Source organism: Oryx dammah, unplaced genomic scaffold, assembly GCF_014754425.2.
Source record: "Oryx dammah isolate SB20612 unplaced genomic scaffold, SCBI_Odam_1.1 HiC_scaffold_6, whole genome shotgun sequence".
NCBI lineage: Eukaryota > Metazoa > Chordata > Mammalia > Artiodactyla > Bovidae > Oryx > Oryx dammah.
This window is the reverse complement of record NW_024070190.1, coordinates 16,810,714-16,838,307: the sequence shown is the minus strand read 5'-3', so window position 1 is coordinate 16,838,307 and position 27,594 is coordinate 16,810,714. Positions and strand designations below refer to the sequence as shown.

General features: G+C 53.0%; 1 protein-coding gene across 3 annotated transcripts in view; it reads left to right on the top strand.

Moving 5' to 3' along the window:
• The window catches only part of CUNH10orf71 (chromosome unknown C10orf71 homolog), a 50,259-nt gene extending 27,626 nt beyond the window's left edge, over positions 1 to 22,633 (top strand). For all 3 annotated transcript variants that reach the window (XM_040242850.1, XM_040242848.1, XM_040242849.1), the window contains 2 exons: positions 12,798 to 12,900; positions 17,526 to 22,633. In XM_040242850.1, coding sequence (XP_040098784.1) covers positions 17,669 to 21,973 — 4,305 coding nt within the window. In that variant the 5' untranslated portion in view covers positions 12,798 to 12,900; positions 17,526 to 17,668 and the 3' untranslated portion in view covers positions 21,974 to 22,633. The remainder of the gene's footprint in view (positions 1 to 12,797; positions 12,901 to 17,525) is intronic.
• The last annotated feature ends 4,961 nt before the right edge of the window (positions 22,634 to 27,594 follow it).

Below are 27,594 nucleotides of genomic sequence, written 5' to 3'. Positions count from 1 at the left end.
TCTGAACCCACGGAGATGCCTACGCCTGGCCTCGGCAGGAACCCTTGGTTCCTTTGGGCCTCTGCACCTGGACACTGTTCCCTGGCCTCAGCGGGCCCCTTCTGTCCCTGAGTGGCCCCTTCCCAGGTGGGCTTGAGCTGCTGCGGACTTCAAGGCTGAGTTAAAAGAAGGGTTTCACCTTAGCCACGTCCCATCTTAAAGCCTTTACCTGAAGCTTGACGAAGGAAGAGCAGAGGGGAAACTGAGATTCGCTTGAGCAACCAGTGCTTTCTCTACTCTCTGCCCAGTCTGGTGGTCAGTTTCATGTCTCTGAGCCCTGCCTGCAATGGCCAGGTCATGTTAGAGCTGCCGCTGGGCTTGCGCTGGCCTGGGGCGGCCTGGTCACATGCAGCACCAGCAGCAATTAAGGGGCAGGAACTCAGACCCACTTGCTACACCCACGGGCTCAGGGCTGTTCCTTGCCCACAGCGTCCCGCCAAGTTCACCACGGGAATCTGGCTGCGTTACTCTGTATGCAAAATGCTTACATAGATCACCTGGTTTTTTGTTTGTTTGTTTTTTTCTGACTCATCTAGCATGCAAGGTTTCTTCAGATTGGTTCCAGTGATAGCTTAGGAGACACAGGCATGGATTTCAGGGGAAACAACCGCCATACAATGATGTTCTTAACGTTCAGCCAATAAGCATTCAGATGAGGGAATTAAGCGGTTTGCTCAGGCAGAGGAACCAGTCAGAGGGCAAAGGTGCGAGCTGGTTCCAAGGACAGGCAAGCGCTGGGGGCTCTAGGCAGTCGCTGGCTTGCTTCTCTCACTTTCATGTCAAGGAAAGGCATTGTCCTCGTGACCTCATGCCCCTAGCCCGGGCTTGGCCTAGATTGTACGGTGAGGACGGTGATGAGATATTGACAGTTACCAGATGTCAGCCGCCTCACAGACACGGATTCACTGGGTCCTCACAAGGACCCTGGGAGGCAGGTATTACGTTAGTCTCATTTTGCAGATGAGGAAACTGAAGCAGAAAGAGGTTTTGTGATTTCCCTAGGGCCACTCACAACCAGTTCAGCCAAGAACCATGCCCTACGAGGTCTGGCCTCGGTCCACGCCCTTCGCTCTATGTTATAGCGCCCCCGTCTGGAGGTTAGAAATGTGGCAAGCGGCATTTAGCGAGCACCTACTGGAGTCTTAACATGCTGAAGCTCACGCTACAAGCCTGTTGGTGGGTGTTAGCACCACAATGATAGATACAGAATTCCTCCTAAGGGAGGTCTGTTCCCAAACACCCAAGGTCTCTAGTGGTGTAAGCTTCCATTTACTGAATCGTCACTCTGTGTAGATCTCTTCTGGGCCCTTGACACTTTTTCATCTCTACGCTTCACCATCGCCCACAGAGGTGAGGACAGCTGCAGAGAATAAAGGGAGGCTCAGAGAGGGGGAGGGCGCTTGCCCAGGCTGCACAGCGCTGGGAAACGGGGACATGCTGCTGCTGCTGCTGCTGCTGCCGAGTTGCTTCAGGCGTGTCCGACTCTATGCGACCCCATAGACGGCAGCCCACCAGGCTCCCCCGTCCCTGGGATTCTCCAGGCAAGAACACTGGAGTGGGTTGCCATCTCCTTCTCTGATGCATGAAAGTGAAAAGTGAAGTCGCCCAGTCGTGTCCAACTCTTCGCGACCCCATGGACTGCAGCCCACCAGGCCTCTCCATCCATGGGATTTTCCAGGCAAGAGTACTGGAGTGGGGTGCCATAGTCTGGCTCTAATCTTTCCACTCCCCTCTGCTGGGTGCTGAGGCTGAAGCCAGCTGGGTGCCTGCACACAGACTGGCAGCAAAGCTCCTTCCCAGCTGCCTTCAAGCAAGCACTGCCTGGAGAGACCACCCTCTTCCCACATCCTGAACCCTGCAGATGGCATGATCTCTGCCTGTTCTCCTCCCACAGGCAACTGTCCCTTGGAGAAGGAAGCATTTCTGATTCATCTCTGTACGCTGCATATGCACAGCCTGCCCAGAGCCAGGCCTAGAGCCAGGCAGACACAGCCCAAACCAATCATTGACCCCCATTCACCCCAAGTGGCCCAAGAGCATACGACTCATCAGTACAACCTCCCAGAAAGAGGTCCAACCTCCAATCGCTCGAGGCCTAGGGCAGTGTGGTCCCAAGTGTCCCTGGATGCTCTAGCCCTGCCCCAACATCCTGAGAGAGCATCTCTGGGGTGGGCCCAGAACTCTGTTTAACAAGCCCTCCAGGGCATTCTGAGAAGCAAGGACCACTGTCTTATGAAAGAGAAGGAGAAGAGATTCCTTGTTGATTTCAGCAAGGAGAACTCCAAGAAACCGAATTTTTCCACTTCAACTCAAGTCATTGTTTTAAATAATCCTGTCTGTCTAAAGAGCACTGTTCAATTTTTTTAGAAGGATTGCCTGGATGGCAAATTCTTTGTCTCACTGCTCTAAGCACTTCATAAGGAACTCTGTGAAGAAGAGATGCTTGTCAGTACCGTGACTGTGTCCCCAAAGTAGAGAAGTTCTCTTTCCTTCCCTGGAAAAGCTGGTCTCACAGCTACCACATGGGTTGGAGAAAAGACAGCTGTCACTTACCAACCAGCCATTTCCCTTCTACGTCCTAGCCTCCAGCAGGAAGTGAGGAGAAGGCCAGGGGCTCTGATGTGTCTATGAGGTTGGGGAGGGATTAGAGATTCCCAAGGGCTCTGTGGGACACCCCTCCCCCAGCCCGGACACTCGTATCTTCCTGACACTTCAGGGGCCAGGAAGCGGGCACCCTGCTGGATGCTTCTACAGGATGGCCCTGCCCAGCAGGTGCCTTCTCTAGCTTTAGTAAAGCAAGTGCTCTCTGATGGGGAGAGGAGGCGCTACAAGAAAGACCCCCACCCCTTCCTGCCCTGTGGGGATACCAAGGCAGAGGGAGACGCCCACTCCATGGCCTTCTCTACCTTGGCTGCGCAAGGAAGGCAAAACTGCTTGCCACAGAGATTTGGGTCTGAATCCCAGCTCTGCCACTCCCTGTCTGTGTGATCTTGGGCAAGTTGCCCAACCTCTCTGTTTCTCGGCTTCTGCACCTCAGATTCCTTTGACACAGGTCCTATCTGACTTGGCCAGTGGTTGGGACCCCTGAGAAAGATGGTGGGTGTGAACTTCACGGCAGTTAGCAGCTCTGCTTCTCTGCCTCTGCCACCCAGCCCTGTGGCACCAATTTACGGACGGGGAAATGAAGTCTGCAGATGGTGAGGAGAGCCCTGTGCCTCTCTGCCCTCCTTGTGGTTCCAGGAGCTCTTCCTGGAACTTCTTCTCTCTGCCCAAGCCTGTGACTCCCCTCGGGGCTGCTTTCCAGGGGTGTCCTCCCATATGGCCTGGCGCTCTTCCCAGGGGCTGGAGAGAGGATAGTTACCTGAGGGACATTCCAATCCCAGCAGACCCATGTGCCTCTTCCTCTGGGAGTCTCTGCAGCAGCCTCCTCTCTGGACAAGGCTCTCCAGGGAGGAGTTACAATTGCCTCTGTAACACCCACTTCGTAGTTCATAGAGGCTTCCTCAAGGACCAGGCTGTACCTTCCCATCAGCCCCAGGTTACAAAAACAAGCCTGAGGCTCAGACTGAGTGATTTGTCCAGAGCCTAACTGATTCTGCAGCTCTTATGTGAACAGTCAGGTGTCCGTCTACTGAAAGCCTTGCTGGGTGGCCTGCCAAAGCTGGACTCCCAGGTGGAAAGGGACGCCCAGGACAGAAGACAGGGGATAGGGTGACTGCGGGTCTTAAGATGAGCTCCAGGGAGCCGTGCGGGTGAGAGCCAGGAGTGGGGTGGGGTGGTGCCGAGCACAGTTTCTCAGCCTGAAGCAGAACCTCCTGGAGGTGCCTCTTTAAATGTAGGATGCAGAGACCCTATCCCTCTCCAGCAGCCCCAGGTTCAAGCTCTGCATTACCAAGTATTAAACGTCTCTGGATTCAAGGTCTTCCTCTGTAAAAAAAAAAAACAGGAGTAATTTCTACCTCGCAGAATTGCTTCCTAATTACATAATAAATAGGAAGCAATAAAATAGTATATAAAGTGCCCGTCTCATGCCAGGTGCTCTGTAAATGGGGATTTCTTTTACTTATTCATTCACTTGCTTAACAAATGAATGGTTAGACCCAGGTGCTGTGCAGAACGAGGCAGGCAGCAGTGAAGCAGAAAGGCAAGGCCTGGCTAGGGACCCACCACCCGGGTGGTCTTCTCCTCTCCCTAACAATGTGAATCCAGTCAGGCCCTAACAGTCACTGTGTTTGGGCCTTGGATCTCTATTTCTCCATCCAAATGAGAACCTAGCTTCACTATAAACAGAGCAACCCCAAACAGGGCCTGATCAGGAATGATCAGATTCTGGTCTAGGACAGTTTAAAAAAAAAAAACCGGCTACAGACTGTAACTCATCATTGAGCCCTCAAATCACTTACTACATTGCAATAGGTTTCTTTTGTTTGTTTTAATGAAAGACTACTATGGAATAGGATGGAAATATCAGAGTGGTCCATGTAAGCAAAGTAAGTTTTGCTTCATGACTTTTCCTTGTTACGTTTAATTATATGTCTCTGAGCTGATTGGATGCTGCTGCTGCTGCTGAGTCGCTTCAGTCGTGTCCGACTCTGTGCGACCCCATAGACGGCAGCCCACCAGGCTCCCTCATCCTGGGGATTCTCCAGGCAAGAACACTGGAGTGGGTTGCCATTTCCTTCTCCAGTGCATGAAAGTGAAAAGTGAAAGTGAAGCCGCTCAGTCGTGTCCGATTGTTCGCGACCCCATGGACTGCAGCCCACCAGGCTCCTCCGTGCATGGGATTTTCCAGGCAGGAGTGCTGGCGCGGGTGCCATCGCCTTCTCCGTGGATGCTGTAATGTAGATACATTTCTTGCTGTGTGTTGAGGGGAAAGCGAGTGGGAACCCTCTGCTCCTGGAACATACGCAGAGAAAGACTGTGCACACGTTCCCTGTTGCCCAGTAGCCTGCGTGTGGGTCAAGTTCACGGCAGGATGGCTGGGGCCCACAGGGCTCAGTGGGCCTTCTTCTGTGCAGGCAGCTCCCGGGCTGGGGCAGGACCAGGGCCTGGTGAGTCTGGTGGCCCTGAGCATCTTGAGCGGTGGCAGCCTCAAGGGCTAATGCCATGACCATTCCTTTCCTCAGCCCCCTCCAGCGTAGGAAGCTGCACACACACCCCGACCGGGGCTGGAGGCAGAACTGAAGTTGGTTTTTATTGCCCCAGTTTCACAAGTGCAGGTGGAGGTGGAGCGACTTGCCCAAAGTGACGCTGCTTTGGGATAGGACCTCACCCTGGTCTCCAGCTCCTTCTGCTGCCCAGAAGAGCCTAGTCTATTCCTCTCTTACGTCACTTCCTACCATTTCCAGAATACAGGACAGGATGTTCCTGGGAAAGGTGGAAGGAAGAGAGGAATGAACTAACAAAGGGTGCCCCAAAGGCCTTACTAGTGTTCTTCTCCTTTCTTCTGTAAAGCAGTTCTCAGCTGCAGTGATCTTGCCCCAGGGGCCTTGGCGAAGTCAGTGGTACAGAGGCTGAGAAGCCCTGTTATTAGTACACAGGACAGATCATTAGCTCCATTTTACAGACAAGAAGCCTGAGGCTCACAGACTCCCTGTAAGTGAGCCAAGGGTGTAGTCAGCAAACACAGAGTAGCACTGGGATCTGGCCCAGATGCCTGATGGGCTCAGCATTTCGGTGGCCCCTGTATTTCTGAAAGAGCTGTATGCCCCCTTCTGGCAGCTCCCCTCCCCTGGCCTGGCAGTGGTGTGGCCCCTGGACTTCGGGTTGCATCTAACAAGGAGGCCAGAGGGTCACTGGGCTGAGCATCAAAACCATTTCTACCAGTTTGGCTCTTCTCGTTTCTTAGCCCCCTCTGGCAGTGGCACACGGCTGGCACTGAACCCCCTCTCTGGGAAGGCACGAAGGAAGCAAGGGCAGAGCTGTTTGGGCTCGGGTCTCTTCTGCTCCTGCGTTTACCTTTGATGGCAGCATAGTCACTCCTATAAAGGTAAACTGGGGCACCTCTGAGCTCACAAGAGAGCCCAGTACCCCTCGTCCAAGGAGCATCTGGCCACCAAGGCTGGTCCCCCAGTGTCTGCAGAGAGCTCTCAGTGGAGCCGTGCCAGAAAGCCAGCCAGTGCTGGACCTGAGCTCCTTCCGGGGGAGGGGAGGGTCCAAAGACTGCACTGACTGAGTCAACCCATCTGGCCACCAGGAGCTTTAAGGAGTGATCCTCAGCAATGCTGGCCATCAGGAATGATCAGAAACAGTGCTTCTGTTAGCCTTTGTGGAGTGAGAGCCCTGCCCAAGGATATAAGAGCAACTGCAAACCCGAGGGGAGCCTGCAGGGTTCAGAGGCTCCACAAGCCCATGTTCATGCCTCGTCCCGACTCTGCCTCAGAGGCCAGGTCATAGCAGAAGTCAGCCATGGATAATCAGTCAGCGCTACAAGGCAGGGCTTTTGCCCCAGAGAGCAAAACATTGCTCTGCCCGCCCTGGTCACGCAATCAGGAAACAGAAACGGAACTGAAAAGCAGGTTGCTGGAACCCAGCCCATCGCTTCGTCTTTCTCCTCCTCTCCCTGCCTCTGTGCCTTGCTTCTCTGGTTATCTCCTGCAACTGGATGGCCCCGGGTGTGTGATGCCAGGTACTGGCACCCTCCTGTCGTGGGGAGCACTGATTGGGTCAGACCCAACCTTCCTTGTGCCTCCAGCTCCAGACATGGCCCCAGGTCTGGGCAATGCTCAGAGGTTCCTGAGGAAGCATCCCATCCAGACACAGCGGACCAGGGACCAAGGCCGGAAGTGGGAGGCAGGCTGCGCTGAGTCCCAAAGAGAAAGCATCTCTGCTCCCCAGCTCTCTCCCAAGGGCGGGAGAACACCCACAGTGGCTGTGACCTGCAGCTCCTTGCACCTGGCAAGCCCAGGCGAGCTGGTTTCTTCAGTCACATCCCTAGGATTCCCTGGACTTTTACATGCTGCAGGGCTTTGACACCCCCTGTACATGTGACGTGATTCAGGAAGGATTTAGATGCTTGCCAAATTGGCACTGCTGCTGGGGCCCCCACTGCCAACCAACCATGTTCCTGGGGTTGGAGGAAGCGGGCCCTGTCCTCTCCCAACACATAGAAGTCTCAGGGTTCGTGTGAGAACCCTTGGTTTTCCCAGTCTAGCCCCTCGGTTGGGGTTATTTAAGCCAGGCTGGGCCAGGATGCAAGCAGAATCCCCTACCCTGGAGTGCCAAGAGCCACCACACCAGTGGAGCCAAATGGTCAAACCAAGTGTGCGATGACGTGTGTGCAAATCAAAGGTGCATTTTTCATGGTTAAGAGGCACTGCCCAATGGAAACCAGTCAAAGGCCGTCTAAGTGCAGCCTAGCGCCATCCCTCGGTTCATCCCAGCTCTGCAAGGAGAGGGCGCAGGTCAGCCCTGCCTGGGCTGGATCTCCAGCACTAGAACCCAGAGGCGTGAACAAGTACTGAGTGGATGGATGTGGGAACAAGCTTCAAATGTGGCTTCTGAGAGTCCATGTCGACCTCTATGAGAACACAAATGATCTTGAAGTTTCTGATTTCCAAAAGCCCAAAGGAGTTATGAGGAGAGAGCGGTCATCGCATTGGGAACCAGCTAGGGAGGAATCATCAAAGGCCAGACTGCAGGGCCCTGGAGCCAAAGGCGGGTGTGATACAGCTCCAGCAATCTGTATGGGACGAGCTTCCCAGGGAGCCTCAGTTTCCAGCTGTAAGGAATAAAAGAAGACAGGCTGGCAGTAGTGGGCCTGCCGCCCCGTAGACGCCTGCCACATGTCTACAGCCCTTTCCAACCGAGGAAGTTGATTTTGCCATGTAAAACGTAGGACATAGACAAGGACATTCCTCTGAAACAGGAAGACTGTTGGAAAATACACAGAGAGGTCAGGAGCTTGCCCCAAGAATGACAGCAGAGCACCGCCCAGTGTGAAGTGGTGGAGGCTATATGTACAACATCTGTGATTCACAAGCTGGAAGAAGCCAACTGTCACGGTTCACTATACTGAACTGCTCCTCAAGGCAACCCCGAGTCAATGTCTCAGAAAACCACCCAGAAAGAAGATCGAGAAGAATCAATTCCAATCTGTTAGGGCCTTCTGGGTGTGATAAAGCCAACCCCTGTCATTTCCACTGGTTTCCTGCTTCCCCCTTTACTGAAAAGTGAAAACACCATTCAATTAAGGTAATTAAATCCACCCAAAGAGCTCAAGCTCAAAAACCACACTACAGGCAAGTGGTCAAACCCAGCAGCCAAGCAAACCCCAGCAGCTTCCTGTGCAAACATGGGGGGGACACAAGGAGAAGGGAAGGGCCTGCCTAGCAGCCGGAGAGCAACCCTCCCAGCTCTCAAGGACCAGCCACCAGAGCCTCCCCAGACAGGAGGGACCCTGTGCCGACCGGCTGAATCGTCACTTCTGCTCCTGTTGTTGTCATGAAAAGCTGGGCTGTGAAGCTCTTAGGAGGTGAACGGGATGATAAACCGTCATTTTCTCCGTGGATCCTCAATTTTCCCTTGAGCTCCAGTCCAGGAGCCAGGCCACGCCCTTCTGGGCCTGAGCCCAGTGATCAGAGGGGTCAGGGCTTCATGCTGGAGAAAGTGTGGGGTGGTCAAATGGTGAACCTGAGCTGAAGCCCAATCCCAGTTCTCTTTTTACATGCTGTGTGACACCAAGCAACATCTATACCTCTCCAAGCCTTTCTCTACCTGGAAAATGGTGCGAATAAAGACCTGTTGAACCCATGCCACCAGGGTCACAAGAATCAAACGTGATAATGGGTCCCCAAGTGTGTCCTGAACTGCAGAGTAACACGCAGCGATGAGTCATCCCAGGATTGACTCACCGGACTGGCTTCCTCTGACTGTGATCCACTTTGGGTACTAAAAGCTGGTGAGGACCTCAGGTTGCCAGATGAAAAAACAAGACGTCCAGTGCAATTTGAATTTCAGATAAACACTGGGTACCTATTTTTAACATAAACATGGGATGATTAATTTTGTAGAGAAATTTGACTAATATAAAGTATGGCCCAAATATAAGACATACTCATATTTAAATATGTTCATTGTTCTATCTGAAATTCAGATTTCTCTGAGTGTCCTGTATTTTTAATTTGCTCAATCCGGCAACTCAGCTATGCCAGACCACCAACTGAGACCTCCCTTGCTGCGTCTCGACTCCAAGACCAGCCAGGCTGGGGTCCCAAGCCCACCTCTGTCACTCAGCAACAGCGCGACACGCAGTATTCTGAGGCTCTGTTATCTCAGAACTGACTGTGCAGCCACATGGAGGAGGAAGGAGCTGGGGCCTCCCCGGGGCACAGTCTGCTCGGGCTCTGTGGACCCGCCACACCCGCCAGGCCTGAGTAGCTAGGGCGGCAGTCTGGATCAGGGTCTGTAGGGGGCACCAGCGGGTTCCCTTTCCCTGGCCACTTCCGGTCCTCAGGGCCTGGTGGGGTGTAAGGCGGGGCTGCCTGACCTGTCAGGCCTGGGCTGGCTGCCGGCCAGGAGGCCTGTGAGAGACCAGGAGAACGTGAGGCCCCAGAGCTTTCGACTCTGCGTTCCCAGGCCGCACACTCGCCGTAAACCTCTGTCATCACATCCTTGTGGCCCAAGAAGCGAACTCAGCAACAGCAGCTGAAAGCCTTGACGAATGGCTCCGAGACACAGGCATCCTGTCAGTCAGAGATGAACCAGCCGGAACCTCACCCCCAGGAGCTCAAAGCTTTGTGGGGAAGACGGATTCATAGCAGATAAAGCGGGATACTGCAGTGATTTGGGGGGTTTTTTTTTAGAATTCTATAAGGAATAGGGGAAGAGAGGAGGAAGTGATCAGAAACTGGTGAATGGGGAACAGAGAGACACATCCCAGGCAGAGGGACCACCGCCCCAAGAAAGTAAGCCAGCACCAACCCCAAGGAAGTGAGCCCAGGGCACCGCAGGCCGAGCGGGAACGGGAGGGAGGGAGCTGCCTAGAGGGCCTTGAATGTGAGACACTCGAGAAAGAACAAAGGAGAGAAAAATGATACCTGCACCAAATGACTTATTCCAGTGCACAGTCGTGCAACAGCAGCAGTCAGGATGATATGGGGAGAAGCATCGCATGAGAAAACATTTTGGAAGAGTCAGAATGTAGGAGCAATCACGCAAAGGCTATTTCGTTGCTCACGGTGAGAAAAAGCTGATTCGTGGGGATGCTCCCACAGGTCTGGCTTGTGTGACGTATTTTAATTCAAAAAGATGATCCTTGTAATGAGAAGAAGACACAACACTTGTCTCACAATCCTCCCTGCCTCTGGCTACAGCGGCAGTGCCTGTGCCCCAGCTGCCCCACGCTTGTCTTCTCTATGGGGGTATCACCAGAGCCCTTGGCCCCTCCCTGAGGGCTGAACTGGAAAACCCCCTCAATGCGCTCCTGCTGGGGACCCCATTTCCCCTGGTGTGCTCTGGTGCTTTGCAGGACCCATGCCCAGCATCCAGCATCTGCAGATGGAGTGTTAGGAGAGCAGTTCTCAGAAGTCTGTCTCGGCTCCAGGGTTGCCTGTATGAGGGCAGATGCCACCACCCACTTCCCCTGCTGACACCCATAACTGGGGCCACACAGTGACCGCGGAGATGGGAATCATGTGCAGGGGTAAGAGGCCTTTCAAAGATGAGACTTGTGGGACCTGGAAACGGCTCGGTTTAGGGAAGGCATGGAAGAGGGAGAGGGAGCAGTCACAGGGAGTCAGATTTCTGGGACCCTCAAAGGAAGAACCGGCCTGTGGAAAGGTCGTGGGTTCCATACTAAATGTGTGAGTTTGTGAAGCTGTTCAGGGGACAGAGGCTGAACCCAGACAGGTGACCTGGCCTGGACATGCCATCGATGCATGGAAGCTCATGGCAACCACGAGTGTGGCTGAAATCTCCTGGCAAGCCCATCAGGGGAGAGGAGAAGAAGTCCCAGGACCAGGTGCCGAGGAAATGCAACCGTCCAAGAGAAGAAGATAAGGGGTGGACCATTCGGCTGAGATGGATAGTGTGTACGTCTCCCAAATCAAGATGGGAGAGCTTCCCAGGAAGACGGTGGCCAACGGTCTTGACTGCACCTTAGAAGTTAAGTCAGATGAGGAGCCAAGTTCCCCCTTGGGCAATCCCCTGGGGAAGGGGAGACTAAAGGCAGAGTAAATGAGTCAAGGGAATAATACGGGGTGGGGAGTCAGGAAGCATCTAAAAGAACAAATTGATTTTGAAGGCACAGACAGAAATAGGAACTTGCCACACCATGGATACATATTCATTCTTGTGTCTATGTATGCATCGAGGCAGACTCCAAGGCCTTGTTTACAGCATGATTTGTCAGGATGCTGTTTTGCCTCATTCGTGCTGCTTGAGGGAAACTGCACTCTTTCACCTGAACAGTGCTCTTATGAGCCAGACTTTTCAGCCACTGAGGTTGGCTTCCTTCAAACAATTGAAAGCAGGGAGGAGGATGGTTTTGTGCTGGCCTCTGAAAAACGTGTTTCAGCAGCGCTGACAGTGAGTCTGTGGCCCCCAGCAGAGTGAAGGCTCCCTAAATGTCCACAGAATGAAGGGCAGCACGGCCTTCTGCACCTCTGTCTTGTCCATATGCGACATGCACTGATTTCACCCTCATCCCGAAGTTGAACCCAGGGGAAGCTGCAGACTGAGGAGTGTGCTCTCTAGTTAGTGACACAAGTCTGAGCTTTCCAAATCACCTTAAGACACCAGGCCATGGGTCCTGCTCAACAGAATTCTCTCTCTCACTTCTTTTCTGTGTCTGCTAGCCCTCCACTAAAATTCAAATTGAAGACACTCAATTCAGAGCATTGCCACAAACATTTATCCAGCTTCTGTGTTGGTGTGTTTGGTACATGAGGGCAAATAAGACTCCCTTCCTAGACTCATGGAATTTTCTAATTGAGGAGCGAATGAAGCAACCATCAGTTCCTATGACACATGGGTTATGATGGCTGACAATATGGCATGAGCTATGGAAGAATCCAACTCATGGTCAGGACACAAAGGACAGCCTCGGGTGTCAGGGAGGGGGCTAGCCAGATGGTGAGCAGCACAAAGTGCCTCTGGCCATCTCCAAAGAAATGCACTCCACAAATTTGAGCTATTATGATTATTAATATTATTAATAAACTACTGCAGACTGGATTAATATCCAGGAGCTACAAGATGAAGACAGGCTTCTGGAAGCCCCAGTGGTCTGCACTTATAGAGGGCATAGTGAATTTATTTTAACTAATTCACACTTCATTCTAAATACTCTTAAAATTCTCCTGGGCAGCTTTTGGGTTCTTTCAGCTGTCAAAACAGATATCCAAGTCTTCTGCCAACAATAAATTGAACACTTCTTCTTTGTGAGTGGATTCAAGTTCAACCACTCTAGTTCTCTTTCCTGAAAAACCTGAGTTATTAATTCACAGGGGGAAAGGGCCTTTGGGCCAATGTAACTAGCAAAAATTGATTCACAACTAAGCCAATCATACTGAAAAATCCCAAAGGCTTGAAACAGGTTCCTTAAGGTTCTTGGGCCAAACACAAATTCATGAACACTGGAAGGGATATAAAACCACCTTGCCTATATTTGGAATTTTGTTGAGTTCAAATGTGAAATTAAAACTAAAATTGAAAGCCAGTTGTATTACTGACATTTAAAGGTATCTTTTGCACTGAATACCTGCTTGGTTTTTTGGCCTGAGGGGTTCCAAAAAGATTACTTTTCTTCTTCTCTCTAGATGGGTAGCAATGTCAGCAAATGTCAGCGTGGAAAGAAGTTTTAAAACTACAGATCCTAAAACCCAACAAGGCAGGCACCTGCAGCCCCCGCTTCTGTAACAGGTATGGAACTAATTCAAGAGCCGGGGCCTGGAAACCCCTTCAATTTGAGCTACTCTGCTGAAGGTTCCACCGGGTATCTGGGAGATTGGGGGGTGGGAGTGGGGAAGCTGAGACCAACTTTATGATCATCCCATTGAACCCAGGTCAGTCAAGTAAGAGTGGGAGAAAGTATCTGAATGAAGCCAGCAAGAGGGAGATCTCTCTTCTTCCTGAGGCAGAAGGAATGTGGTTACTTGCTGAGTACCCTAAACACCAGTGACCAGCTTTCGTTAACTGTTTGGAGTTCTGACACAAACCCTAGATCAGTTTGGGTTTTTGGTCACACGCAACAGAAACAGACACTAGACAAGTAAATCAGAAACAGGTAAGAATTAAAAGGAAGTAGGAACCCTTGTAGACTCAAGGTGAAGGCTGAAGTTCCAAGCGGGGAAAGACAAAAAGAAGGTGCTGCCGCTGACAAAGATGGGCAGGGAGCCTTCATCCTTAAATCGCTCCAGGAGAGAGAGTGCCATAGGCTGCCCTGGGTCTCACATGTGCCCTTGGCTCTGAGAGGTCTGTGTAGGCTCCTTGACTTTCAGCCCCATGAAGACTGAAGGTCACGAGGGGAGGAAACTTCCTGAAGGTATCAGGTGCTCTTGCTCAAAGGAGGGGATGGAAGATGAGTATAAGAAATAATAAACATCTGCTAGTAGTGAGTGGTATTTAATTGACTGGGGGTGTTTACTTAACTCTAAGATTCTAATTTGGATCCCCAAGTATCCTATTTCCATGCCATTGTGGAAGTAGAGAAACCCAGTGTTACTGAGTTCAGTCATTATTGAGGTCAAAACCTCAGCATTCAGGATACCAGAAGACTCCCTGACTCTATTGTTAAGACTCAAGATACAGAAAACTTGACTTACAGTGGCTGAAGCCACGGAGGGCCCCCAACTCACCCCAGTAACACAGATTCCAGAGGAGGGGGTGGTTCTGGCCCAGGCTCACAGCCCTGCAGGGTCATCAAGGACTCAGGAGTGTTCAAAAGTCCACCAGGCAGTCCTCAGCAAACTGACCTTGAGTCAGCATTGTTTCTCCCTCAGGGTTGCAAAGGGAACACTTCAGTTACAAGTTGAATTGTGTGTGTGTGTGTGTGTGCGCACGCGCGTGTGTGTGTGCTCGTCTGTGTGCATGTGTGTGTTTGTGCATGTGTGTGTGCGTGTGTGTGCATGTGCCTGTGTGTGTGTGTGCACTCAGTCACTCAGTGCTGTCCAACACTGCGATCCCAGGGACTGTAGCCTATCAGGCTCGTCTGTCCATGAAATTCTCCAGTCAAGAATACTGGAGTGGGTTTCTCTTTCCTACTCCAGGGGATCAAACAAATACAGTTTCAGGCTTCTTGTGTGCAATAAAGCAAGAAGAAAGGGCACCAAGAGAGTGGAGACGATGGGGATCGTTCCTTTGATCAGAAAGGCAATCATTTCCCCAGACATCAGAATGCTTCCAACTCCTGTGGTCAGAACTAGCTGTGTGGGAGTCTGAGATCATGAACATTAGCTTCTGCAGGTGTTTGAGCCAAAGTAGAAGAGGGAACGGGGGGATGGGGTGAGGTAGGCCAGGCGAGGGGGCTAGGCCGCTGCTCTCCCCTTTCAAGTGCCTCCTAAACGGCCTTACTGTTCTTTCTGGGGAGCAAGAGCACCGCCGTTCAAGGCTCATAAAGACAGTCTTTTCCAGGGCCAGTCAGTGGTGCCTCATCAGCTCATCCAGTTTACTAGAACTTGAGGTCCTTTGGAGAAGGCAATGGCAGCCCACTCCAGTATTCTTGCCTGGAGAATCCCTTGGACAGAGAAGCCTGGTGGGCTGCTGTCCATGGGGTCACAGAGTCGGACATGACTGAAGCGACTCAGCATGCCTGCATGCATTGGAGAAGGAAATGGCAACCCACTCCAGTATTCTTGCCTAGAGAATCCCAGGGACAGAGGAGTCTGGTGGGCTGCCGTCTATGGGGTCACACAGAGTTGGACAGGACTGAAGCAACTTAGCAGCAGCAGCAGAGGTCCTTTGCTTTCTCTGGCAGCCCCAACTCAGCCCTTGATTCATAAAAAGAAGTCAGCCTGCCAACAAATCAGCATTAGAAGCCTACCAGGGTGCTGTGGTCAAGAGACAGGAAGCAGAAAACTCTGCGGCAGGCCGGCCTCTGGGATGGGATTGTGGGGCTAGCGTGGTGGCATCGGCCGCTGTGGACACCTTCTAGGCGACCTTCTTTGAGGAGCCAGGATGGGATTTGGGACTCCCGACATGCACCCTGCCGCCCTGGTGGAGCATCTTCATTCTCCATCCCTAGCAGACCTGTTCAGGCCCCTTTGCTTACTGTGCAGGCCAGCCAGGCTAGCAGCAGCGTGCCGCCTCTCCAGCTTCCTCTGCCAACATGAATGGGGAGGCTGAGTGAGTATTTCCTCTGGCAGCTGAGGCTCACAGCACCCTGCTCGAAGTTCACTGTCCCAAATGCCCCCCGCTGGAGCCCAGTCCAGGGTCTATACCTGCTGTTTTATCTAACTTTTCACCCACTCGTCCCCAGCCCTGGCCAGGCCTGCCCTAGGCATCAGAGGTATGTACCCCTGGTAGGGATCAGGCTCCCAGTCAGGGAGCAGCATCCTCGGAAAGAATCCAGAAGGGAACTCAATGATCCACCTACCACACGTTAGCATGACTACTGTAAAAAACTCAGCGACATCGTCGACTCAGTGGACATGAGTCTGAGCAAACTCCAGGAGAGCGTGAAGGACGGGGAAGCCTGACATGCTGTAGTCCACGGAGTCGCAAAGAGCGGGACGTAACCGAGTGAAAAACCACAACCACAACTATCAGGAGAAACAAAGGGAGAAACTGGGGCTCTTGCACACTGTTGGCAGGCGTATAAAATGACCCAGCTAATGTGGAAAATAGCATAATGACTCCGCAAAAAATTAAACCTGGAACGACCATGCAACCCATCAATTCCATCTCAGAGTACGTGCCCCCCAAATTGAAAGCAGGATCTTGAACAGACATTCAGACACCCATGTTCATAGCAGCACTATTCACAATAGCCAAAAAGGGGAAGCGACCTCGGTGTGGACTGACAGATGAATGGATAAACAAAACCGTGCCGTATACATACAATGCAACATTGTCTCAGAAAGGAAGGGAATTCCGATACATGTTACAGCATGGATGATCCTTGAGGACACCATGCTAAGTGAATAAACTGGGCACAAAAAGATAAATGCGGTCTGGTTCCACTCAAATGGGGTACCTGAGAGTAGTCAAATTCATAGATACAGAAAAAGGAATGGTAGTTTCTAGGGGTTTGGGGAGAAGAGAATGGGGGTTGTATGGAGTTGAGTTTCGCAAGATGAGGAAGTTCTGGAGATGGATGGTGGTGATGACCGCACTTAATACTATTGACAGGTACACTTAAAATGGTTAAGAGAGTAGATTTTGCAGCCTGTGTATGTCACCACAATTTTAAAAGGAAGAAGAAAAGCATGTAAGGAAGGGGCTATAACAGAGGTGTAGGCAGAAATGGGGAGACCCCAGGAGGTGGAGTCATTCAGGAAGTGACAGCCGGGGTTAGGGCAGCAGGGAGAGTCAGAGCCCGGGGGAGGGTCCATAGTTAGAGAAAACTGCAGTATTGCCCGGACCCCACCCACAGTCAGAGCAGGAAGCAAGCAGAGGGACAGAAATGCCTGACATGCTGGGTTCCCCTCCGTCCAGGCTCCTACCAGCACCTCCCGCTGGCCACACCCAAGGGCAAGTGGGAGAGTGAAGGGTCCCAGGCGAGGCAGGCCGTAGGGTCTGTGCCCTCCTGGGGTGGCTCTGGGACCAGGGCATCAGCAAGCAGACAGTCGAGTGGTTCCTGCACACCTTGTTCTTATAGGCTAAGCAGAGGCTGGTCAAGAAGGAAATCCATTTTATTTTAGATTGTGCTCAGGACCACAAAGGAAATAAACCAGGCACTGTGACAGATGGCGAGGAGGAAACACCCCCATGGAATGCCAGAGTTCTCTCTGCAAAAACAACACGTCTGGACTTGAGGCACTGGATTAGTCGGGGTTCTCCAGAGGAGCAGAACCAATACACACACACACACACACACACACACACACACATACATGTACGCACACAGACACACATACACACACACACACATCCTATTATATATATTTATATATATATATATACACACACCTGTGTGTGTGTGTGTATACACCCATGTTTATAAATATATGTATATGTACATGGAGGGAGAAGGAGCTTGCTGTAAGGAACCGGCTAATGTCACGACGGGGCTGGCGAGTCTATCTTCAGGCCGGCCAACACGCTGGACACCAGAGGGGGAGTCGAGGTTGCAAGTCCAGTCCAAAGACTGGAAGTAGGATTGCCTGTTGCTCAGGGTTTCTCAACCTTGTGGACAAGGCCCACTCACATTATGGAGTATAAACTGCTTTACTGGCATTTGACCAAAACCTGGGCCTCGTAGTCCAGCCAGGCTGACACATAAAATCAACCATCACAGGCACCCTGGCCCATCCACAGCAGCATGTCATCTTATACGATGCCACGAAGTTGGGTATCATATTCATACCCTGCACTTCTTCCCTTTGCAGAGAAAAAGAAATTTCCACTTTGCAATTGCATCTGATCATCAGGAAGCTCTAGTTTTGTGGGAAGAGAGCTGCATCCAACCCTTCTGGAATCATACCCAGAGGCACCACCTGGCGGACGGGACAGGCTTCCTGGCTGGCGGACGATGCAGGGGAGTAAGAAGTGCACAGATGGCCTCAGCGACTCCTCAAGCATTGGCAGTGTGCTGGATGACGCAGACAAGGAGGTGAGCAGCCTCACGGACCGCGCGTTCCGGAGCCTGTGCATCTCAGAGGACGCATCCTTCCATGACTCCGACCTGGCCCTGTCCCCGGATATCACCCGCCAGGTGTTTGGGAATTTTCACCAGGGAATGGTGAGCCACACACACAGGAAAAGCAGCATCTGGAGTCAGTTACCATCCCAAGGTACTGAGCATGCAGGCTGGGCAGCCACATTCCAACAGCTGCCCAAGTATGTTCAAGGGGAGGAGAAGTACCCCAAAAGCAGCTCCCCACTGACACCAGCCCAGAGGCGACTGGAAGTGCCAGTTTCTGGCCTGAGGAGCAGCAACAAGCCTGTTTCCAAAGTGTCATCTCTGATCAAATCTTTCGACAGGACCGAGAGCCAGCGCTGTGACAGCCGGCCTCCTGCCAGCAAGCCTCCAGCTCTCAAAAATCCCCCCAAATTTGCTCCTCTTCCAGAAAGTGGCGTCAACTTCTGCTTTGATTCTGCCTTTTTGACCGTCAGGAGGGTGCCTGCCGAAGTCTCCAGCACCCATCAGACCAGCCACCAGCCTGGCCGGAAGCACGGAGAGCAGGAAGCCCCCAAGAATCCGGAAATGGCCAGTCACGGCCCCAGCAGCTTCCTCCCAACACCCGAACATGCAGCCAGTTCATTCGAGCCAAAGTTCCCCTCTCCTGCCCACAAGGCAGCCACCAGTGAGCCTGGAGGGGGCCAGGAGTGGGCTCGCAAAGGGACCTTTCTCCATAGTGAGAACAGTGCTTTTGAGTCATGGAATGCCCACCAGCCGAGGCTACCCGAGAGAAAGGATGCTGCTGACGCTGTCCCAGAAAGCAAGGCTCTCAAGCATTATGAGGACGCGCCCTTGTTAAGAGAGCCCCCGGCCCCTGAGCACAAAACCTCCCCCTGCCGTGTCCGGGCCAACTGCAGTCAGGAAGAGAACAAGATGGCTGCAGGGACTCTCTCCACATCTGGAACCTGGGTGTCGAGGGATTTGGGACCCCAGATATTTGCTATGGAAGAAAAAACTTCCAGCTCACAGGCTGACCCTCCTCCATTGAAACCGACCCATGCCCCCTGGAGGAAACCAAAGTCTGGCAATGGAGGGAAAGACAGTCTACAAGATGCTTCGGAAGAGAGGAAACAGACCAACTGGAGAGGCCCAGCCTTGTATACAAAGCACAATCCCCAGGCGCAATTTCCAGAAAAGGATGCTCTTGATACGCCTGTGGAGCCGCACGAGCATTGCGATCCTCCTTTCAATATCAGTAAGCTTCTGACCCCTGTCATACCCACCAAACAGGTCCTGGAGTCATCTGAGAGCCAGCCAGCGGAGATAACCCCTTCACCCCCAGGACAGCTAAATGGATACCAAGAGAAGGAGCCCGGTGAATGTCAGTCCCGGGACAGCTACAAATCTAAAGCCCCCAGCCTGCTGTTCAACCTCAAAGATGTGCGGAAGCATGTCAAGAGCACGTACAGCCCCTCGCCTCTCATGAAAGGCCTGGATGAAAAAACCAGGGGCAAGCAAGAATCCCTGAGCAACGGCGGACTCCTTCCCAATGGGCTCGAGGAAAACCCTCCAGATGAGTTCTCTAAGGAGACACCAGATGACAGCCCTTCTGTGCCATTCACCAGTACCCAGAAGGACCCCAAAGCTGACCCTGACGCAGCCTCTGCAGACAACTACCTAACTCCCACCTCACCATCAACTATCACCAAAGCCCCCTTCTGTGCCAACGGCGAGGCTGCCAACAGGAACAACCATGAGAAGGACGATACCAATGGAGAATCCGAGATGGGTGATGCCAGGCCCAGCTGGCGTTCGGACTCCAGGCAACGCCGCCATAGGAAACATCTGTCCCTGAAGCTTTGCAGCGAAGACCCTGAGGCAGGGAAGGCTGCAGAGACCCCAAAGACCTCTGGCCAAGAGAATGGATTCTTGAGATCCATTTCTCAAGAGACAGAACCCGAGAGAGAGGCAGGACTTCAGAATCCAAACTTCAACCCGAAATTCTCCCCAGGGCCCCTTTCTCCTGAGGAGGAAGATGTGTTTTATAGCGACAGCCAATCTGATTTTATGCCAGGCCTCAAAAGTAAGGCCAAATTCAGCACCAGCTCTTCAGATCAGTCCTTTGCCTCGTTCGAGGATCAGCAGAAGATGTGGTTCACTGAGACCCAGCAGGAAGACGGCAGGAACGGCATGAGTGCAGGTAACGGTGGGAAGGATGAGCAGGAGAAAGTGATAGAGGAAGATGAGCTAGAGGACGGGGCCGTGAGTAACGGGAGTGCGTGCGTGGAGGAGCACAGCAAGCGGGGATCCTTGCCAGAAGAAGGAAGTTTGTCAGGAGGCCGCCCCAGGAAGGCGCCGAGGGAGGAAGCTAATTTCAGAGGCACTGGGCCGGGGGGGAGAAAGTCAGACGCGGCTCTGTCACACGTCAGAGGTCCTGCCCCTGCACCAGCTTCCGCTTCAAACAAGCACATACTCTTCGCAGTTAAAGACAACACCCTGAGGGCCACCCCCGTGATCCAACCCATCATGCTGCCCCTCCTGAGGTCCATGTCCTCGGAGTCCCCACTGGGCAGTGGCCACAAAGAAGAAGAACTGCCAAGGCCAGGCTGGAGCGGGGATGCTGGTCTCTGTGCCCCTGAGAGCCAGGAAATGCCCAGCACACTGACACCCACCAGTGCCCGGGGCACACACGTGAAGGGGGTGGCCTGTGAGGAGCTGGAGGACCACGAGTGGGTACCCAGCGCCGCCAGGTCGGAGACCTCCCAGGCAGCCCCAAAATGGTATGTTCCATCTTCTCCATTCACAGGAGAGGGCCAGGGGCTGAAGCCACCCCAAAAGGCCACACAGAAAGTTATGGTGAACAATGGCCAGAGCGCTTCAACGGACCTGGTGAAGCTGGACGCTCCAAGGTGCATCCCTACCATAACTTTGCCGGAAGATGACCCAGAAGACCAGCTACCCCCACAGCAGCTGGGAACCTTTTGGGAAGAGCAGGTGCAAGGCTTCAATAGTCACTTTTTGTCTACCCCCAGAGCAGGGCCCCCAGGGAGAAGATGGGTCACCGGTGAGCTGGCGGCTTCCCCCAACGCCAGCTCCCTGGAGGAGAGTAGCGCATGTTCCCCGGCTGCCAGCAGCTTTTGGGACGATGCGTCCCAGGTCCCCAGTGAGCCTGGCCTGCTGCCAGGGGAGCCTCCACGCAGCGGCCCCTGGGCCAGCCCCAGCCCTGGCAGGGTGGCCCGGAGGGAAGAGCTGACCCATGCCCTCGCGTGGGAGCCTGGCTCCGACCCCCAACTGGAGCCATCAGCCGAAGACCTCAGGACGCTTTCTCCAAGAGGCTCACTGCTGGACGTGGCCGCCAGCTCGGCCGGCCTCCTGGAGAAGCCAGAGCCTCCTGCTCCGCTGGAGAGGGCGGCCGGCAAGCCACCTGCAGTCCCGCCCAAAACAGAGAAGGCCCTGCGGCGGGCAAAGAAGCTGGCAAGCAAAAGGAGAAAGATCGACCAGCCACAGGAAAAGCATGGGGAACGCCGCGAAGAAAAGCTGAACCCTGAGGACTCGGAGCAGGGGCCACTGTCCCCCGGAGAGAGGCCCCGGCCCAGGCTCCCCGGGGTCCGCGCCCTGCCCCCTCCGGCGCACCGCCACTCCGTGTCAGCCCTTTCAGAGCCAGTCCAGAGGAGGCCTGGGGGGCCCCAGTCCCTGACAGCCCAGCCCCCTTACCCTGCCACCCAGAAGGTCCTGCAGGACCCCCAGTCTGGAGAGTACTTTGTCTTCGATCTGCCGCTCCAGGTGAAAATCAAGACCTTCTATGACCCAGAGACGGGCAAATACGTCAAGGTCTCCATCCCATCCTCTGAGGGGGGCTCCCCTGAGCCAACCCCGCCGGACGCCCTTGCTGCTCCCTACATGCTCTGCCCCGGCTTCCGGCCCCTGCCCGTGACGGCTCTGATGCCCCTGCGCTGCTCCTCTCAGCTCTCTGCCCCCACCTTCCTGAGGCAGCGCCCTCACACCACCGAGGCAGCCAGCCTCAGGCCCCAGAGCATCCACGGTGTGGGCCTGCAGCTGCCACCAGAGGCTCCCGGCAACCCCACCCAGCCCTCTGCAGGCCAGCGCCCCGAGGGGCCTCCCCAGAGTGCAGGGCAGGAGAGGGGAGAGGCTCCAAGCCTGGGCATCATCTCCACCAACGACCTAGAGGACTTTGCCACAGAAGGCATTTCTTGAGAATCATAGTGGACAAACCCGCCCCCGGCCCCACAACAAAACCAGAAAAGCTATTTCCCTCTCCCCCCGAACAATCACACACACACACACACACACACACACACACATCAACTCATACTCAGCTGTTTGAGACCCCTAAAATTTGTGAGGAAGCCGAGATCCCGAGCAAACCCAACGTGAGGGGCTCGCCCCCCTGGGAGGGCGCTGCTCTGCTCACGTAAGTAGAGCCCCTCAGAGCTCCTGGGCCCCAGACCCACTCCTCTTCCTTTCTCCTTCCCTCCCTGCTGCCCGTCCTTCTCCCCTGACCCTGGCACCCATGTGTGTCCAGCCTGATTCCTAACAAGCCTCCCCTTCAGCATCCCACCCACTCCTCCTCAAGGGCCAACTCACCAGGCCCCCAGAAACACTGCACCCCGCTGAGCCCTGGCTGGCAAGCACGTCCCCTTCTAGGTCAGGTCACCAGGGGCCACCCCACCCTCGCTCAGACCCAGCAGCCCTTCCGGCTCGCCCTAGCGGGGAAACAGCTGAGGAGCAACCCAAGGCAATCTTGCAGAAATATTTATTTGAATAGAATGGGTTTTCCTTACTGAAGAAACTTTCCTCTGAAGGCTATTTTCTGATCATCTCGTAAAAAGTGAAACAAGTTTGCAGATGAGGTGTTGTCCCTGGACTCTTTTATCTTTCTTCTGTGGGCCGTGACGGGTCTGTGCTGGTGAGTAAAGAGTCGTGCCCTCCAGGTTTGCCATCACGATTGGGCGGCCACCCAGGTTCTCCACTCGGCGCAGTGGCCTCGGCACTCACCCGCCACAGTCCCTGTGTCCCTGCCTTCTCGGGCAGGCCCTCCCCTAGCACCGGGACAGCAAAGGTGAGGGAGACCCCACCCGCCACCGAGGGTGACTGGGGCCCAAGTCAGGCCCTGACAGTCCCAATGTAATCACTGGTGCCTGCGCCCTGCGCTCGAAAGAAGATCACACTCCTCCCGAGTCCCTCTGGGATTTGCAGGACAGAATCTGAATCAATTCAGGGTAACAGGGTGCAGCGACCACCTCTGCGCCGCAGAGAGCAGTGAGGGTCTGTAACCCGATGCCCACTGTGGATAACGTGTTGGGAAAGAAGCAGGCCAGCCTCGTGGGCCTCTACCCGGGGCTTCCGTGGAAGCTTCTTAATTTTTGCGCTGTGGGAAAGACGGGGGCTACAGTGCCTTCGTTCCGTTTAGAAGGGGCAGCTGTCGTGACAGCTGTCGGGACTGCACTGCTCACGTCCCAGGGGACCACACAGACTGCATTGCCCTGGACCTTTTAGCAAACATGCCATTTCTAGGCTGGGAAGACGGGGAGGCCCCCAGCTCACCATGTCCCAGACTCACACAGATACTAGGTCTTTAAACATATTCTGGGTTATGATTTGGATTCACAGTTTTACATAACTGCTTGTTTTCCACAAAAATGCAATCGCACCTGAATTTCATTGTGAAAATGCTCCACAAGCCCCCCGGCCCCAGCCCGGTGCCAGGAGCCTTGTCTACACCCGTTGAGTCAGCTGGTTGGTTAGCCGGGAACTCAGGCAGGCCGTTGTCTGAGAAATCCGGTTCCCACGAGTCACTCACTGCGATGCCAGTGAAGAGAACAAAGTTGTGATCTTGGCTCTGCCAACAAATCACCCAGCCTGCTCTCACCTGTTTCCCTCTTACTCAAATAGGAAAGATAGTATCTTATTTCAAAATTCTTAGGACCCAGGAAAAGAATTACCTAACAAGAGTCCCCCACTTAAAAAATAACCATAGTTACAGTAACCATGTCCCCACAAAGGAAAATATACTTTACAGAAGGAGAGTTCAAATTTGGGCCCCAGGCTTCCCCAGCGGCTCAGTGGTAAAGAATCCAGCTGCAGTGCAAGAGATACAGGAGATGCCGGTTTGATCCCTGGGTTGGGAAGGTCCTCTAGAGGAGGGCGTGGCAGCCCACTCCAGGATTCCTGCCTGGAGAACCCCATGCACAGAGGAGGCTGGCGGGCTACGGTCCGTAAGGTCAAAGGGGTTGGACACGGCTGAAGCAACTGAACACAAATACACGTTTGGACACCAGTCACATTCTGTCTGAGGAGCAATGTGAGCAGGGCCATTGATGGAGCGAAAAACATAAAGATAGATACGTGGAGATCAAGATCAGCGCCCCAGTCCTCTCTGCCCCTCTGGATGTAAAAGAGGAAAGGTGTCTGGCAGAATGCAGCATCCACCCACAAATCTAGAGTAAGCATTCCTTCCTTGGACATCTGGCCCCCCAGCAAGTCAGCTGGATGGAAGGCCTCCAGCACTCACCGCAAAGTACCTAAGTTCCTTAGAAGCAGATAATGCCTCCAGAGACAGGAGTCACTGAAGACCAACTCATCTGCAGGTTGATTCCTTCTGATTCTGTTCGGGGCTGGGGGCAGTTATTACTGCCTCCTCCCTTCCTCCCCCATCCCTCACTCTTACCCTTTTTGTATTCTTTTCTTTCCTCCCTCTCTTTACATTTCCAGAGTTCCTGCTCTGTGCCAGGTGTTTCACTGGGCACCAAAGATACCATGATAATGAGATCTGATCTCTGTGCCCAGGCAATTCAAATCTGACACAGAAGATAGACAAGCCCACATGGTAAGGGATTTAGCACGGTGGTCTGAAGGGCATCCGGCTCAGCCTGGAGGGAAGAGGGGACTTCTGTGGGAAGGACACCTGATCTGAGCCAGGAAGTACAAAGCAGTGCATCAGCTTATGAGGAAACAAGAGTTTCCCCATCTTTGATCTATCAAACAAAGATGACATGTATTAAATACTAACCCATCTGTCTTGCCATATCAAAATGTACTGGCTTAGCTAGCTGTTCACTAGCATTTCCAATCAGCATGAGCATAGAACCAAGGGTAGCCTGGTAGAATAGACCTTTGCTGATATGGCCATCATATCATGAGACAGTTGGATGCTGATATGTCCATCATATCCTGAGATAGTTGGATGGCATCGCTGACTTGATGGACATGAGTTTGAGTAACCTCTAGGACACGACTGAGCAACTGAACTGAACTGATTATCAGCTTCTGAATTGACGCTTCGCTTCACCTGAGTTGCCCAGAAAAAGCACTATTTTTACCATCATGTTTGACAGAATAACAGTGAGAATGGTGAACATACTGTTTACAGAAGCTGTAGGTAAAAGCCGTGCCTGCATCTTCTGTCCAGGGTCCTGCCCCTTTACTATGACGGACGGCTCTTCCAGGTGTCTCCCAGGGGGGAACGAGTGCGGAGCTCCTTGAGGGAATGCTCAAAGGTCCTAGGGCTCTTCAGTGCAGAATGAACCAGCACTCACAATGTCCATCACACAGGCTGCGCCAGCCCCTGACAGAGGAGACAGGAGCTTGGCCTCAGACCTCACCACACACCTACGAGAGGGACCTTCATTAGCTTCACTGGCTAAAGGGAAGCAGAGCTCAGAGATGTGGAGCAACTTCCCACAGCCAACAGCCACGGAGTGAGGAGCCCACTCACACGTCCAGCTCTCTCACTTCGGGCTGGGCACTCAAACCCTCAGTCATGTGTCTCTAAGTGTGGCCCATGGGCCAGGAACCTCCACTTGACCAGGGCACTTGTTAGAAATCCAGACTCTCCGTCTGCATCTTCCAAAGATGCCCTAGTGATTCGTTCACACGCCAGACTTTGAGAAGTGCTAGCAGCCCCTGCTTGGCCCGGAAAGGAGAAGATTGAGGGGAAACAAGTTGATATCTTCTTGTCTTTCAATATAACTGTGGGTGAAGGAAGAGAAGGTTACATGTCTGGGTGGGAGCTGAGGGGGCTGCTGATTCACACCGACTGTGAGAAAGGCGTCTCTGATGACGACAGCTGTCTCCACATCTGGCACGAGTAGCTTGGGGAGAACTAAGCTCACTGTCACTAGAGATGTTCAGTAGAAGCTGATGACCCCTCTCCCAAGACTGGGATGGATGCGGAAGTCAAAAGGGACCTAATGCCAGCTTCTGAGGCCCCGGATCATAGGTGGGGCTGTAGCAAGCCAGCTTCACGAATCCAAAGTCTACCCAGAGGCTGGCCACATGAAAGAATTCTTTCACTCATATGAATTCTTTCAAATGAGTGAAATAATTGCATATAAATAAGGGGAGCGCAGAACAAAATCTGAACTCTGTGCACGTGGAAAGTCTTTCGGCCCAGATAACAAACTCGCTCTCGGGGGACACAGCTGTCTTATGTGGTCCTTCCACATTACTGGCGTCAGTGAAGCCCCGTCTCTGCGCTTCCTTGCGCTGCTCTCCCATCGTGTATCTGTGTCAGGGATATATCTGAGCGCCCTCCATCCAGCCAGGTGACCCACCGCACAGGGAGGCGTGATCTCAAAAGGTCTCCGCATCCGTCCTGATCCACACATGTTAACGACGCTTGCACTGCCAACTTTGCTAACTTCCCAGAGGATGGACCCTTTCTGTTGGAAACCTTTTGACCACGTTCAGTATCACTAATCACTGGGGACACACAAATCAAAGCCATGACGTGGTGTCACTCCAGACCCATTAGGAGAGTGACTATAAAATTAAAAATCAAAAAAACAGAAAACAAGTGTTGATGAGGATGTGGAAAAAATTCAAAACTTATGTATTACCGGTGGCAATGTAAAATTGTGCAGCTGCTGTGAAAAGCAGTTAAGGCGGGCCCTCAAAAAGTTAAACAGAATTACTATGTCATCTGAAAATAAAAGAATCGAAAGTATACAGATCTCAAAGAGATATTTGTATACCTGGATTCACAGCAGCATTATTCACATTATCCAAAAAGTGGAACCAATCCAAATGTTAGTCAACAGATGCACAAGCAAAATGTGATATAGACATTCGACTGAGTATTGTTCAGCCTTTAAAAGGCGGGGAATCCTGACGCATGCTACAACGTGGATAGACCTTGAGGACACTGAGCTGAATGCAATGAGCCAGTAGGACAAACACTGCGTGATCCCACCCTTACGAGGCACCTGAGTAGTCAGACTCATAGAGACAGAGAGTAGAATGCCGGCTGCCAGGGACTGAGGGCGGAGTGGGGGTGGGGGGGGGGAGCTGATGTTTAATGGGTACAGAGTTCCGGCCAGGAAAGGTCAAAAATGGCTAGAGTTGAATGGTAGTGAGTGTGCTTAGTTACACTTAAAAGTGGTTAAAATGCTAAATCTTATGGTATTTAAATTTTGGAAAACAAAACCAAAAAAAAGCTATTGACCAGCACAAACATACCACTAACCCTGAGACCCCAGCGCCGGGTTGGAGTTGGCAGAGCCGCGACACATGACTCCACAGAAGAAGAGGGAGGAAGAGGAAGCTCCTGGCTCCTGCCCCCCAAGCAGGCCCTCATCCTCCCGGGTCCTGCCCCCGAAGCAGGCCCTCGTCTTCCCGGCTCCCACACTCAGCAGCCCACGCTTCCCCTGGTGGCTAAGCCACAGCTCTGGTCGCCGTCCCGGCTGCTCTCAATCTCCCACCCCCAATTCAGTCAGACCCCAAATCTGTCGACTCTACCTCCAGATATCTATCGCTGCACCAGCCATCTGCACCCCACCGCCCCTCACCCCCACTCAGAGCCCTCACTGCCACGACTC